Below are 14807 nucleotides of genomic sequence, written 5' to 3' on the forward strand. Positions count from 1 at the left end.
ATTTATTTTTTTTATTTGCCCTATATTTTCATTTTAATTTTCTCTAATTTCTACTTTTCTCACATATATACTGCCTTAGCTATGTCACAAATATTTTGATAGTTCATTTCTTGATTTTCATTTGATTCTAGGAACATTTTAATTTATTCCTTAATTTCTTCTATGACACAGTAGTTGTTAAGCAACATAGTATTGAATCTCCATATTTTGGGACTTTTTTTTTATTTGAGAAAGGAGACATTAACAAAACTGTGGGATAGGAGGGGTACAACTCCACACAATTCCCACCACCCAGTCTCCATATCCCATCCCCTCCCCAATAGCTTTCCCATTCTCTATCCCTCTGGGAGCATGGACCCAGGGTCGTTGTGGATTGTAGAAGATGGAAGGTCTCACTTCTGTAATTGTTTTCCCGCTGAACATGGGTGTTGACTGGTCGATCCATACTCCCAGTCTGCCTCTATCTTTCCCTAGTAGGGTGGGTCTCTGGGGAAGCAGAGCTCCAGGACACATTGGTGGGGTCATCAGTCCAGGGAAGCCTGGCTGGCATCCTGATGGCATCTGGAACCTGGTGGCTGAAAAGAGAGTTAACATACAAAGCCAAACAAATTGGTGAACAATCATGGACCCAAAGGTTGGAACAGTGGAGAGGAGGTGTTGGGGGGGTACTCACTGCAAACTCTAGTGTACTTCTGCTTTCAGGTATATATTTTGCCCTAGTTTATGGATATGTGTGAACATATGCTGTAGCTCCTGGAACCTGGTCTATATCTAGGTTTTGGGACTTTGTTAGGAAGTGAACCACCTGGAATGGAATTAGAGTATACTATGAAAGGAAAGGTCTCACCCGAGTAATGAAGCTGAAGGGTTGTAATTCCACACCTGATGTTTCTGGACACAGTCTGAGCTGAAGCATGTTGAGGTGGCAATAGTTGTGTTTATTAGGTTGCGATCGGTAGATGCAATATTTTTTTATATGAATTGCGAGAGATATGTGGGAAAGTGGGCCTTACCCTAAGTTTCCAGGACTGGGGGAAATATAGGCTCTATAGTGGAAATGTGAGGTTCCTGCTGTCTTAGGGTTCAAAAAGACAATGGATAGTTATATATTTTGGGACTTTTACTAATTTTCTGTTTGTTGTTAAATGTTGGTTTAATTCCACTGTGATTTTTTACCCTGCCATCTAGTCTTAATGGCAGTCTAGAAGTATAGAGTATTCTTGGCTAGAAGCCTTTTTCATTGAGAGTTCAGTATTTTGCCATTCTCTTCTGGATTTTAGAGTTTGCTTGGAGAAATTTGCTCATAATCTGATGGATTTTCCTCTGTATGTGACTCTCTGTTTTTCTCTCACAGCCTTCAGGATCCTTTCTGTATCTATAATCCTTTCCATTTTAACAATGATGTGTCTTGATGTCTGTAGATCAGAGTCAATTCTGTTTGAGATTCTCTGGGATTCTGGAATATTTATGTCCTTCCTGTTGTTTATTATGGGAAAGTTTTCTGCTATTATCTCATGTAGAATGCTTTTTTTTTCTCTTCCTCTTGAAAGCCAATAATGGGTGTATTACTTCTGTTGAGGTTATCCCATATGTCTCTGTTGTTTTCAGTGTCTCCTAAGTTTTTTTTAGTTCTTTTACTTCTTTCTTAGTTTTCTCTAATCCATCTTCAATCTTGCTAATTCTGTTTTCTGTTTTAGTTGTTCTATGTTCACTTCCCTCAGCTCTATTCCTTAGCTCAGCTATTTTGTTACTATGCTTAGTTACTAAATTAGCTTGTACATCTAATTGGCCCCTTAACTCAGCAAATTCAGTTTTTAGGTCTTTAATTGCCTTAAAATAGTTTGTGTTTTCTTTTATAGTTTCATCAGTTTTTTTCCCATTTATGAGTCTATTTCCAACATAGACTTTCTCTTTTATTTTTATTTATTTTTATTTATTTTCCCTTTTGTTGCCCTTGTTGTCTTTCATTGTTGTTGTAGTTATTATTGCTGTTGTTGTTGTTGATGGCATCATTGTTATACAGGACAGAGAGAAACCAAGAGAGGAGGGGAGACATAGAGAGGGAGAGAAAGATAGATACCAGTAGACCTGCTTTGCCTGTGAAGCAACTCCTCTGCAGTTGGGGAGCTGAGGGCTTGAACCAGGATCCTTAAGCCTGTCCTTGCACTTTGCACCACGTGCGCTTAACCCACCGTGCCACTGCCTGACTCCCCCAACATAGACTTTCACCACACCTGTGATTACCACATGATTAGTGCTGAGATATTTTCATCATTTTTTTCCTCTGGATTTTTAGGATTTTTTTTTTCTAGACTTCTGTCCTGGTTCATTTCTGTAGAAGTTCATTCTGTTAACTATTATATCTGGAGTCTTTTGAAAGTTGTGTCCTGAGTGTTTACATATGTAAGTTTGCACTGATGTTCTCTTCAATGTATTTACCTCTGTGGAGATTTTGTGCAGCTTGTTTCTTCTGCAGATACAACTGAGTCACAGGAAAGAGTCCTATAGGAACCCCACTGAGGTAGTTCTTTGTTTTAATTGTAATCAAGATGGAAATACAACAAAATCCCTCTACAAAGATAGATTAGTCCAAGTAAGCAGTTCCCATGTATCAGAACAATACACCCCAGTCCACAAGTTTCTATGGCAGAAATGTACCAGTTAGATGTGGTTTTCCACTGACGCTTGGGTCAGGTTTTAGGTTCTGTGTGTAGAAGCAGTAGCTGTGGCATTGCATCAGTAGTCAATGAGGTTCCATAGTAATTGCTGATCACTTCAGAGTGTATATACTTATTGTGACTGAAACTTCTGTCAAGAAGCCCTTTTAATCCAGTGGTTGGCTCTCTGAAATTCCAGGAAAAGTCAGGAAAGGGGCACTGTGTTTCCCTGTAGGGGCAGCAGCCTTTACAACCTTATGTTACTGTATAGGTCTGGTGTGAGGTAACCTCTAGTCTTTTGGTTCCAGGACTCCTGAAGCCAGCCACCTTTTTATGTGTCTCAGGAGTGGTGGAGCTGTTGTTCTAATGTGATACCACTACTTCTGGAAGATGAGAGGTAAGATAGGGTAGCTGTTGTAAAAGCAGGTGGGTTTCCTGTGTTCAAATTGTAGAGAAAAATAGACAATTGGTACAGATACAAAAAATATATAAAGGACAACTACAGCAAACTGCAGGAGTATACATACACATAGAAGGAATCAACAAAATAATAGTACATGTACATATCACAAAGAGAGATGAACAGCAAATATACAAAACAACAATAGAAAGGAAAATGGGGGCTTGGTGGTGGCACACCTTGTTGAGCGCACATGCTACAATGTGCAAGGACCCAGGTTTGATCCCCAAGTCCCCACTTGCAGGGGGAAAGCTTCACAAGTGGTGAAGCAGTGCTGTAGGTGTCTCTCTGTATCTTTTCCTTTCTATCCCCCTTTCCTCTCAATTTCTGGCTGTCTCTATCCAATAAATAAAGAAAGATAATAATTTTTTTGAAAAAAAAGGATAATGAAAGAAAAGAGAGAGGGAAAAACAGAAGATAGGAGTATATACATGCACTCACCACACTTGATGGTAGTCTTAGTGTTTGTGTGTCAAAGTCTTGTCACAGGTAGGTGTCAAACTAGTTCCCTTATTACCACTGGGGAAAATTTTGGTCTGATGAAGCCTCTTCAATTTTCCCAAAGTACCTCTATTTTCAAGTGTCTGCTATAGTTATGAATGGGTGGGCTACAGGTTTAGGTTGACAGGATAACTACCTGGTTGTTTCAGGGGGTGTGTTTCATAAAAGTTGTTCTCTCTGGAAGGTTCAATACCCTGGCCTCAGGCTGCCATAAGCATTTCACTGCAATTCATTCCTCTGACCTATCCATGATTTTCCTCCCCAAGAGCTCTCCATGGAAATAAAGCTGCTGGCTGAGAAGGCCTCACTTTCTAAGTAGTCTGACTGAGCACATTCACAGAAGAGGAATCCAGCACCCCTCCACTTGTGTGCTATGACCATGGTGGCTCTGGGGCAGCTGTGCCTGTTCTGGAATACATCCAGAGACATAGTCTGCAGGGGGGTGTGGGTAGGGGGGATGTCTAGAACACAGAAGCCTTCCTGGATCAGCAGGCCAGCAGGCCTAGGGGTGGGTGTGGGAGTGGTGAGGCAAGAAAGTCACCATTCTCCTATGTCCTTAAGCCTTCTGGAATCAGTCTGTTTCTGAGCTCGGGTGGGTCAGAGAGTCCTAAAACTCACCTTTTGCCTTTGTCCTTTTTGGTACTTTTTGTTGTTCATATACATGTCACAGTTTTCCTCTTCTGCTGTCTCTCTCCTACTGACTTGGAAATCTTGTTTCCATTCAGAGATGCCAGGATCTGAAGAGATTTCTTGAGAGGAATTAGCATAGCATTGTCTTTATGCACCCATCTTGGCCCCTCCTCCATATATATTTATTCATAATGACTAGAGCAAACAGTATTGAAGCAATTGAATTTATATATACAAATATGAACCTTCACCTGCATCTTATACTTAATTAATACTTATGGAATAATTCTAAGTGAATCATAGGCCTAAACACAAAATCCAAAACAAAATTTTAAACAAAAAATATCCATAAAAAGTTTATGACCAAGTGGACTTCCCTGGACAGACAACTCCACCAATGTGTCCTGGTGCCCTGCTTCCCCAGAGCCCTGCCCTACCAGGGAAAGAGAGAGACAGGCTGGGAGTATGGATCAACCTATCAATGCCCATGTTCAGCAGGGAAGCAATTACAGAAGCCAGACCTTCAACCTTCTGCACTCCATAATGATCTCGGGTCCATATTCCCAGAGAGAGAAAGAATAGGAAAGCTATCAAGGGAGGGGATGGGATACAGATTTCTGGTGGTAGGAATTGTATGAAGTTGTACTCCTCTTACCCTATGGTTTTGTCACTGTTTCCTTTTTATAAATAAAAATTATATGAAAAAAGTTTATGACTTTAGATTAAGCAAAAATTATATAGATGTATCACCAAAAACTGTGATTCCCCAAAAGAAGAATAATGATAAATTGGGCTTCATTAAAACTGAAAACAGGCTAGACAATCCAATAGTGCACCAAGCTGAGTGCAAACATTATGTGCACAAGATCTGGGCTCAAGTCCAGGTCCCCACCAGCAAGAGGGAATCTTCATGAGCAGTGAAGCAGTGCTACATATGTCTCTCTGCCTATCTCTCTATCTTCCACTTCTCCCTCAATTTCTCTCTGTTCTATCAAATAAAAGAAATAAGAGGGAAAAATTACCGTGGAGAACACTGAATTTGTTGTGCAGGCACAGAGTCCCAATGACATTGCTGATGGCATAAAAAAGGAAATAAATAAATAAACAATAAATGCCAGGATAGTCTGAGGGTGCTTTATGCTGGGCTGGCTAGCTTCGCAGGCAGGAGACAGACGACCAGGGACTCATGGCTGAGCTGTACGCAGTATCTCTTTATTCATGTGGAACACAGCACAATCTAAGCTATCTCTAATCATAATCCTGTCCTTATATATACTCGCCAAGTAGGGTGGAAACAGGATGTGACATAGAGATGGTGGAGCGAAAAAAACTGGTGGAAATCAGGGTATACTAGGAGAGGGGGCGGAGCAAAAAGACATCATGAACCAGTGGGGATTAAACCAATGTCCTGCAGGCAGGGTAGTGCTTAGTCAACAGTGGTTATGTAAATAGAATACAGTGTTAAGCAGGAGGGATTAAAACAATGAAACAGAAGGGGTTTTAGAAGCAGAATTAGAAGCATACCAACAAATAAATAAATAAGCAAACAAAGGAAGAGAAGAGACACTAACAACAATATTCTTAATGTAGAGATACTTACATCATCACAAGTGCTGAAAACTCACCAAAGCTAAGAGTTATAGGGAGACAGATTTTTCTTTAGGAATAGTAACCAAAGGAGGTGACCAACTACCAAGGTTAAGAAAGAAGCCCCATCACTTATGTACCTTTAATGGGGTCTTTTGAGTCAGCAGAAATTCCATTCGTTTTTCAGTGTTACATTCTGTTTCTCAAGCATCCATTTGCTTCTGTCTTATCTTGATGTGGACTTGGGGGTCTTTATCAGAGCTTTCTATCTAGGAAGGTGGTTGTTAGAATTCCAGACCTATTGTATTGCCCTGGGGAGATTTTCAGGGAGTAAGTCTCATGCTAGATCCCTGACTCACAGGTGCCCAGTTATACTAGTAAGCCTGAAATTCTCAGACAAGGTCATCAGTCAGGCAAGTCCAAAACTGTGCAAGCAAATTTCTATGAAGTTTGAGACTCTAGAGTAGTTTATTCTTTTGACTGACACAGTGGCTTCCCATCTTTACAGTTCTGTGTTCGGTCATATTGCCAGACTGCAAGGCAGCCTGTCACCAAGATTCCACGCCGCAGTTCCACCATCCCAGACTTTCAATAGAAGTAAGTTAACCCATTCAAAGTGAGAAAGCTGCCTGGATGATCTCAGAATTAACCTGGCTTGTTCTACATTTTTCTTGAAATGTACTGTGTTTCACAACCAAACAGCTTTCTCACCCAGTCCTGTCTTTCTCGCCTTCTTCATTTTTTTAGATACAGAGAGAGAAACTGAGAGAGAAGGAGGAAATAGAGGAAGAGAGAGAGAGACACCAGCACTATCTCACCACTGGTGAAGCTTCTCTCCCACAGGTGGGGAGCAGAGGCTTGAACTAGAGTCCTTGTGCAAGTGGATGCTCAACCAGGAGCACCACCACCCGGAGCCTTTGTGCCCCTCTCCCACTTTAACTCAAATTGGCAGCATCTTTGCTGGTATAATCCAACCCTTGCTGCCTTATTCTGAAGTGAATCAATAAGTCCATGGGCCAGCTTGTAATATCTTTATCAAATGTTGATTCAGTCAAACTATTTGTTCATGTTCCCTTCAAAGAAAACATTCCCATTCTTTCTGACATTTGTAAGCTGTTTTGTTTTGTTTTGTTTTTTCCAAATCATTTATTTATCTGTGTGTTTGTTTTTACTAGAGAACCACCCAGCTCTGTCTTCTGATGGTGCCAGGAATTAAACCTGGTACCTCGAAGGCACAAGCATGAGTCTTTTTGCATAACTATTATGTCATCTCCCCTACCACCCAAGTCTTCTAGTTCTGGTTCCTTTTTTGTATAGTAGTTCTTTCTTCAATTCATTCCTCTCCTTTCATACTTTATGATAGAAATTCAGGAGGAAACAGACTACTACTTCAATGCTTTCTCTTTTTATAGGGTTATTTATTTATTTTACTTAAGAAGACAGAGAGAAATTGAGAGAGGAAGAGAAGTAAAGAGGAAGACAGAAAGAGCGAAACCTGCTGCACTGCTTGACTACTCTTGAAGCTTCTTCCCTGAAAGTGGAGACTAGGGACCTGAACCACTGTCTTTTCACATGGCAATGTATGCACTCAACCAGGTACAGCAATGCCTAGCCCCATCAATGTTACTGCTAAGAGGAACCTACTGAGAAGCAAGTCTGTGCTCTAGAGGAGAGCAAAGCTCTGTTACCCCAAAATTTGACTCTGGGGCAAGAGGTTTATCTCATGGTAGGGGCTCTGAAAGCTGACTAGAAGTTGCCTTTGGAAAATAAATTTGCATGTAAATTTCCTTTTTTCTCTTATTTTTATTGCTGTCTATTAATAATTTTTTCTTTGTATTATATGAATTGTAATAATCAAAGAGTTTAGTCAATGTCTGGTTACATCTGTGAGCAGTGTGGCCCAGGTAAACAAAAGGAAAGTTTTCCTTTATGTGTAAAGACAAACAGTAGTATAGCTGAAGCTCGTGAATTTGTCAAAGCCCATGATACAAGTAGGGGTTTGTGTAATTCTGTATCTGATTGAGGATTGCTAGAATGGAATAACTGGATGTTAGGTTGGTTAATAAAGGCAAAGGACTCTGAGGAAGCAGTACAGTGTGGAGGAAGGAAGGTTTTCAGGTCCTGGTGCATGATGTTGGAAAAGGACCTAAGTTAGGGCTGAGATGGGAAATCTTACCTATGTGCCAACAACTTTACTATGAACCATTAACCTCTCACTTAAAAAATAAATCAATTAAACCAATGCTGCATTTGTTAAGAGTTTTTATGCATGTAGTTTTCTATAAGAGCACTAGGATACCCTGCCTGCACCAGGGAAGACTTAATCTCTTTATCTCATTCTAGTCAGGATACAAACTTTCTTTTTTTTTTTTTAATTTTTTATTTATAAAAAGGAAACATTGACAAAAACCATAGGATAAGAGGGTTACATCTTCGCACAATTTCCACCATCAGACCTCCGTATCCCATCCCTCCCGAGAGCTTTCTTATTCTTTAACCCTCTGGGAGTATGGACCCAAGGTCATTGTGGGTTGCAGAAGGTGGAAGGTCTGGCTTCTGTAACTGCTTCCCTGCTGAACATGAGCATTGACAGGTCTATCCATACTCCCAGCCTGTCTCTCTCTTTCCCTAGTGGAGAAGGGCTCTGGGGGAGTGGAGCTCCAAGGCACATTGGTGGGGTTGTCTGTCCAGGGAAGTCTGGTCGCATCCTGCTAGCATCTGGAACTTGGTGGCTGAAAAGAGAGTTAACATATAAAGCCAAACAAATTGTTGAACAATCACCTTGGACCTAAAGGCTGGACTAGTGCAGATGAAGGATACAAACTTTCATTCTTCATGCCTTTGCTTTGTTGTTCCTCCTAAATTGACTTTTCCCCCTCCCCTCTGATCTTTGTCTCATTTAAGATCTTTAAACTAATGTTTGCAGTCATGTGGACTAGTTGCTCAGTCTTCCTGGATCTCTGCCATGAATACAGTAATTCGACAAGTCACGATTAAATTTTCTCTTGATGTTTTTTCCCTGTTCTCAAAGTGCCTGAAGCTTCTCTGATTATTTGGCCAGCCTTGAAAAGCCCAAGAGAATACAGGATAATTCCCTCTACATCCCAATAGCACCCTCTTCCCTGGTATCTACGACTTGCTTTTTTGGGGTCTGTTCCTTGGTGACCACATTTCTTTGCAGACCACTGAAATATAGTCTGCATTGTCATGGTGACATTTACATCAGAATCAATAACTCCTTTTTTTTCTTTCTTTTTTTGCCTCCAGGTTTATTGTTAGAGCTCAGTGCTGTCACCACGAAAGCACAGATTGTGGCAACTATTTTTCCTTTTCCTTTTATTCCATAGGGCAGAGTGAAACTGAATGGGTAAGTAGAGAGAGAGAGACAGAGAGACCTGCAGACTTGCTTCATAGCTTGTGAAACATCCCTGCTGCAGATGGGGAGCCGAGGTTCAAACCCAGTTCCTTGTGAATAGTACTATGTGGGCTAAACCAGATGCACAACCACCTGACCCCTAAAACTCAATAACTTTTTAGATTGTGTGCTGCTTTGTCAAGTGTGGGACTCAGGTTCAAGCCTAGCCCCCACCACATTGAAGGAACCTTTGGTGCTATGGTTTCTCTCTCTCTCTCTCGCTCTCGCTCTCGCTCTCTCTCTCCCTACTTCACTCTTTCTATCTGAAAAAAAAAAAAAAGTCAGAGTGGGCTCAGAATGATGTAGCCCAGGAAATGACTTCCCCCCAAAAAAAATTTTTAAAGAGAGGAGAAGGAAGATGAGGGAAGTAAAGGGAAAAGAGAGGAGAACAAAATTAAGGAGAAAGAGGAGGAACAAAATGGAGGAGAAAGGAGAGGAAGAAGGAGGAGTGTGAAGGAAAGGAAGAGAAGGAGAAGGGGGGGAGCTCTCTGTGGGCTAGTGACTGTGATGCGAGGCAGCTGGGTTTGAATCATCTTGTAGCTTTCCTACTGAGAAACACCTTCACCCTTGAAAGAGAAATAAGTGGAAGCAGAGCCACAGTGTGTCAGTGAGCAAGCATTACAGAGGCCATCTTTCTCTCCACACACACAGCCATATGTTGCTTAAAGCCACACTCTCCTGTTGTGTAGGAACAAGATGTTGATTAACAAAGTTTGGTTTGTGTGATGGTGCACCTGGTTGAGCGCACATGTAACAATGTGCAAGGACCCGGGTTCAAGCCACCAGTCCCCGCCTGCAGAGGGAAGGCTTTGCGAGTGGTGAAGCAGTGTTACAGGTGTCTCTCTGTCTCTCTCACTACCTATCTTCTCCTCTCTCATTCCTGGCTGTTTCTATCCAATAAATAAAGATATATTTTTTTAATTGGTGGAAAAAAAAAAACCCAAAGTGTGTCTGCTCTCTTGTTCTCTCCCTAAGAAATGATAGAATAGAAGCCTCTAACACACAGAGTTTTTGTTCTCACAAAACTTTATGCCACCTTGACTACCAGGCTTCAGTGTTTGATGATATTCTCCTTCAAGTTTATTTTTCCCCTCCAGGATTATCACTGGGGCTCAGTGCCTGTGCCACAAATCCACTGTTCCTGGAGCCTAATTATTTTTCCCCTTTTGTTGCCCTTATTGTTTTATAATTGTTGTTATTATTATTGTTCTTATTGATGTCATTGTTGTTGGATAGGACAGAGAGAAATCAAGAGAGGAAGGAAAGACAGAGAGGGGGAGAGAAAGATAGACACCTGCAGATTTGCTTCAACACTTCTGAAGCGACCACCCTGCAGGTTGGGAGACAGGAGCTCAAACCGGGATCTTTACGCTGGTCCTAGCACTTCATTTAACCTGCTGTGCCGCTGCCCAACCCCCTTTCTCCAACTTTTATAAAGGACAAGTCTGCCAAGATCAAGTGAATTATTGATCTTTTTTAAAAAGTTTTTTTTTCTTATTTAGGGGGCCGCTGTTGGCATTCTCAGTTAAGTGCAAATATCACTGCATGAGGATCCAGGTTGAGCCCTGGATCCCCAACTACAGTGAAGATGCTTCATGAGTCATGAAGAAGGTCTGCAGGTCTCTCTCTTTCTCTCTCTATCTCTAGCTCCTCTTCTTTCTCAATTCCTCTCTGTCCTATTGAATAAAAATAAAGTAGAAAAAGAAAAAAAATGGCCACCAAGAGCCAAGGATTCATAGTGCAGGCACCAAACCCCAGCAAAAAAACCTGGTAGCAATAAGTAAATTAAAATAAATATTTATTTACTTACTAATGAGGAAATGAGAAAGGGGGAGAGTGAACCAGAATATCACTCTGGTATATGTACTGCTTGGAATCAAACTCAAGACCTCATGCATGAGTCCAGAGCCTTAGTCACTGTGCCACCTTCCAAACCACAAGGTGAAGCACTTCCATGTTCTCAAATCCCTTCCCACAGCAGGAAGGCTTATGAATTAGTCAGATGACAGTATGGCTAGATCCCTTCCCTCCCACTGGTTCACTACTCTTTATAAGCCCCAAACATCATCCTGAGAGTAATATGAATTTTCGAGATTCAAATTTGCCATCTTATCAGGGGTTGCTAACACCCAAGTAGAATTTTTTTCTTCTTTTGCAATTGTTTTTAAAAAATTATTTATAAAATGAAAAACACTGCTTGCATCTGTGCTCCACCTGCTGTGTGCACCCCGCCGCCACGATGGTGAAGCAGATCCAGAGCGAGTCTGCTTTTCAGGAAGATTCTGCAGGAGATAAACTAGTAGTAGTAGACTTCTCAGCCACATGGTATGGGCCTTGCAAAATGATCAAGCCTTTCTTTCATTCCCTTTGTGAAAAGTATTCGGATGTGGTGTTCCTTGAAGTAGATGTGGATGACTGTCAGGATGTTGCCTCAGAGTGTGATGACAAATGTATGCCAACCTTCCAGGTCTTTAAAAAGGGACAAAAAGTGGGCAAATTTTCTGGCACTAATAAGGAAAAACTTGAAGCTACCATTAATTAATTCATCTAATCATGATCTCATAACATAACCTCATCAGCTGTATTTTTTTACTTACAAAAAATAAAGACCAAATATGAAGATTATATGCTCATCTCCCATTAAGACTAAGGAACAATAAAATAATTGATTTACCCTTTTAAAAAATAAATAAAATAAAAAGAAAAACACTGATAAAACCATAGGATAAGAGGGGTACAACTCCACACAATTCCCACTACCAGAACTTCATATTCCCTCCCCTCCCCTGATAGCTTTCCTATTCTTTAACCCTCTGGGAGTATGAACTCAGGGTCATTATGGGGTGCAGAAGGTGGAAGGCACTGGCAGTTCAATCCGTACTTCCAGCCTGTCTCTCTCTTTCCCTAGTGGGGCAGGGCTGTGGGGAAGCATGACTCCAGGACACAATGATGGAGTCGTCTGCCCAGGGAAGTCCATTTGGCATCATGGTAGCATCTGAAACCTGGTGACTGAACAAAAGAGATAACATATAAAGCCAAAAAAATTGTTGACTAATCATGAACCTAAAGCCTGGAATATTGCAGATGAAGATTTGGGGTCTCTGTTTTGAAGATAGCTAGCAGACCTATATTAGTTATATTCCAAAGGATCCATGAGTATACTAGGTTTTTAATTTTAATTATATTTATTTATTTACTGGATAGACACAGCCAGAAACTGAGAAGGAAGGGGTGATGGAGAGGGAGAGAGACTGAGAGACACCTGCGGCACTACTTCACTACTCATGAAGCTTCCCCCTGCAGGTGGGGACTGGGGGCTCAAACCTGGGTCCTTGCACTTTGTAACATGTGCGCTTAACCAGGTGTGCCCTCACCCAGACCTGACTATACTAGTTATTGCCTGAGCCTGACATCTGATATGCAGATGGACCCAAGTTGTTGTCTGGGGAGATGAAGTCATGGCTGGAAAAAGTGTGTAATATTGTTGACTATAAACCCTATTGATTTGTCAGTCTGAGCTCTTAAGGCTTCAAACTTGTAATCAGGCTGAATTTTAACAGTGGTCTCAAATTGCTAATACATTTCTAATAATCACTTGTTCTTTGAAATATTTACTCTCCTAAAAGCTTAGACCAGGGAGAACAGAAGCAACCAGTGACATTACTTTATAAGACACCGCTATACTAAATAAGGACAAGAGACTGACATACTTCAATGATAACTCTTTAGAAACTATCAGGCTACCCCATCATCTGGGGTCCTAGTTGGGAAGTCCTGGGATTCCCACACAAACACAATGAGCCTAGACTTCAGATAGATCACTCTTTCCATTATCACTGGGCATCTCCATCAGGAAAAACATAATGGACCCTTTTTGGGGCCCCCATGGAACCTTGCCCTCAATGTAGATCAACAATGGTAGAGAATGTTCCATCCTCCGAAGGGAGGGTGGATAACATACTCTATCTACCACCTGAAGAAGATGGGTCCTGAAATTGGTGCAAATTGGAATGTTCCTACTGATGACCACATAATGCAAGTTAGGACCTACAGAGATGTAGAGGATATATAGGCTCCTATGCTGAATATGGGCCCCAGATCAAATCAGTGGGGTTTACAGTCAATAATATTTACATACTTTTCCCATATTTGGAAGCTACTGTCTTCCCTGATCCAGCTTTCTAGCCCTTTTCCCAATGACAATATCTCCCCAGACAATAACCTGGGTCCACCTGCATATCAGATGTCAGGCTCAGGCAAAAACTAATGAAGTCATGGGCCCTTTGGAATATAACTAAAATTGACCTACTAGCTATTTCCAAAATGGAGATCCCAAATCTTCATCTGCAATATTCTAGCATTTAGGTTCATGATTAGTCAACAATACACTTGGCTTTATATGTTAACTCTTTTGTTCAGCCACCAGGTCCCAATGCTACCATGATGCTAACTAGGTTTCCCTGGACAGATAACCCCATCAGTGTGTCCACCATAACTAAAATATGCCTACTAGCTATCTACAAAATGGAGGACACCCCAACTCTTCATCTGCACTATTCCACTATTCCAGCCTTTAGGTTCATGATTGGTCAACAATTTGTTTGGCTTTGTATGTTAACTCTCTTTTCAGCCACCAGGTTCCAGATGCTAGCATGATGCGAACCAGACTTCCCTGGACAGACAACCCCACCAATGTGTCCTGGAGCTCTACTTCCCCAGAGCCCCATCCTACTAGGGAAAGAGAGAGGCAGGCTGGGAGTATGGATCAACCAGTCAAGGCCCATGTTTAGCGGGGAAGCAATTACAGAAGCCAGACCTTCCACCTTCTGCATCCCATAATGACCTTGGGTCCATACTCCCAGAAGGTTAAAGAACAGGAAAGCTATCAGGGGAGGGGATGGGATACAGAGTTCTGGTGGTGGGAATTGTGTGGAGTTGCACTCCTCTTATCTATGATTCTGTCAATGCTTCCCTTTTATAAAAAAAATTAAAAAATAAAAAAGGAAAGCTATCAGGGGAGGGGATGGGATATGAAGCTCTGGTGGTGGGAACTGTACCCCTCTTATCCTATGATCTTGTCAGTGTTTCCATTTTATAAATGAATACATTAAAATAAAAAAGATACAGCTATATATAAATAATATCAAAGGACATAAATCATATATGATACAGAAAAACCTAACAACTGGATTTTCAAAGTTAACCCAATTGCCAAATAATTTGATTATAGCAATAACTATCTATTGCCTTCTTAAATCTTAAGACAGCAGGAAACTCCCTCTTCCTCTATAAAGCCCATACCCATCCCCCCCACCACCACCACTAGTCCTGGAACCTCTAGGGCTGGGCTCACTTTCCTTCATACTTCTCTCAATTCATACCAACTGATACTGCATCTGCTGATCCCAACCTACTCAATGCAACGAGTACCACCTCAGCATGCTTCACTTCAGACGATGTCCAGAGACATCAGGTGTGAAATGTCAACCCTTCAACCTCATTACTCAGGTGAGACCTTTCTCACAGGATTCTCTAATTCCATTTTGAGTGTTTCACT

At 41.3% G+C, this 14807-nt stretch overlaps 1 protein-coding gene across 1 annotated transcript; it reads left to right on the forward strand.

Moving 5' to 3' along the window:
- Nucleotides 1-11477: 11477 nt before the first annotated feature.
- Nucleotides 11478-12195, forward strand: LOC103115405 (thioredoxin-like). Its single transcript, XM_060195730.1, has one exon. It carries the CDS (start codon nucleotides 11490-11492, stop codon nucleotides 11790-11792), a length of 303 nt encoding a protein of 100 aa, XP_060051713.1. The 5' UTR covers nucleotides 11478-11489; the 3' UTR covers nucleotides 11793-12195.
- Nucleotides 12196-14807: the final 2612 nt, after the last annotated feature.

The sequence above is a fragment of the Erinaceus europaeus genome, chromosome 8 (assembly GCF_950295315.1).
Source record: "Erinaceus europaeus chromosome 8, mEriEur2.1, whole genome shotgun sequence".
Classification (NCBI taxonomy): Eukaryota; Metazoa; Chordata; class Mammalia; order Eulipotyphla; family Erinaceidae; genus Erinaceus; species Erinaceus europaeus.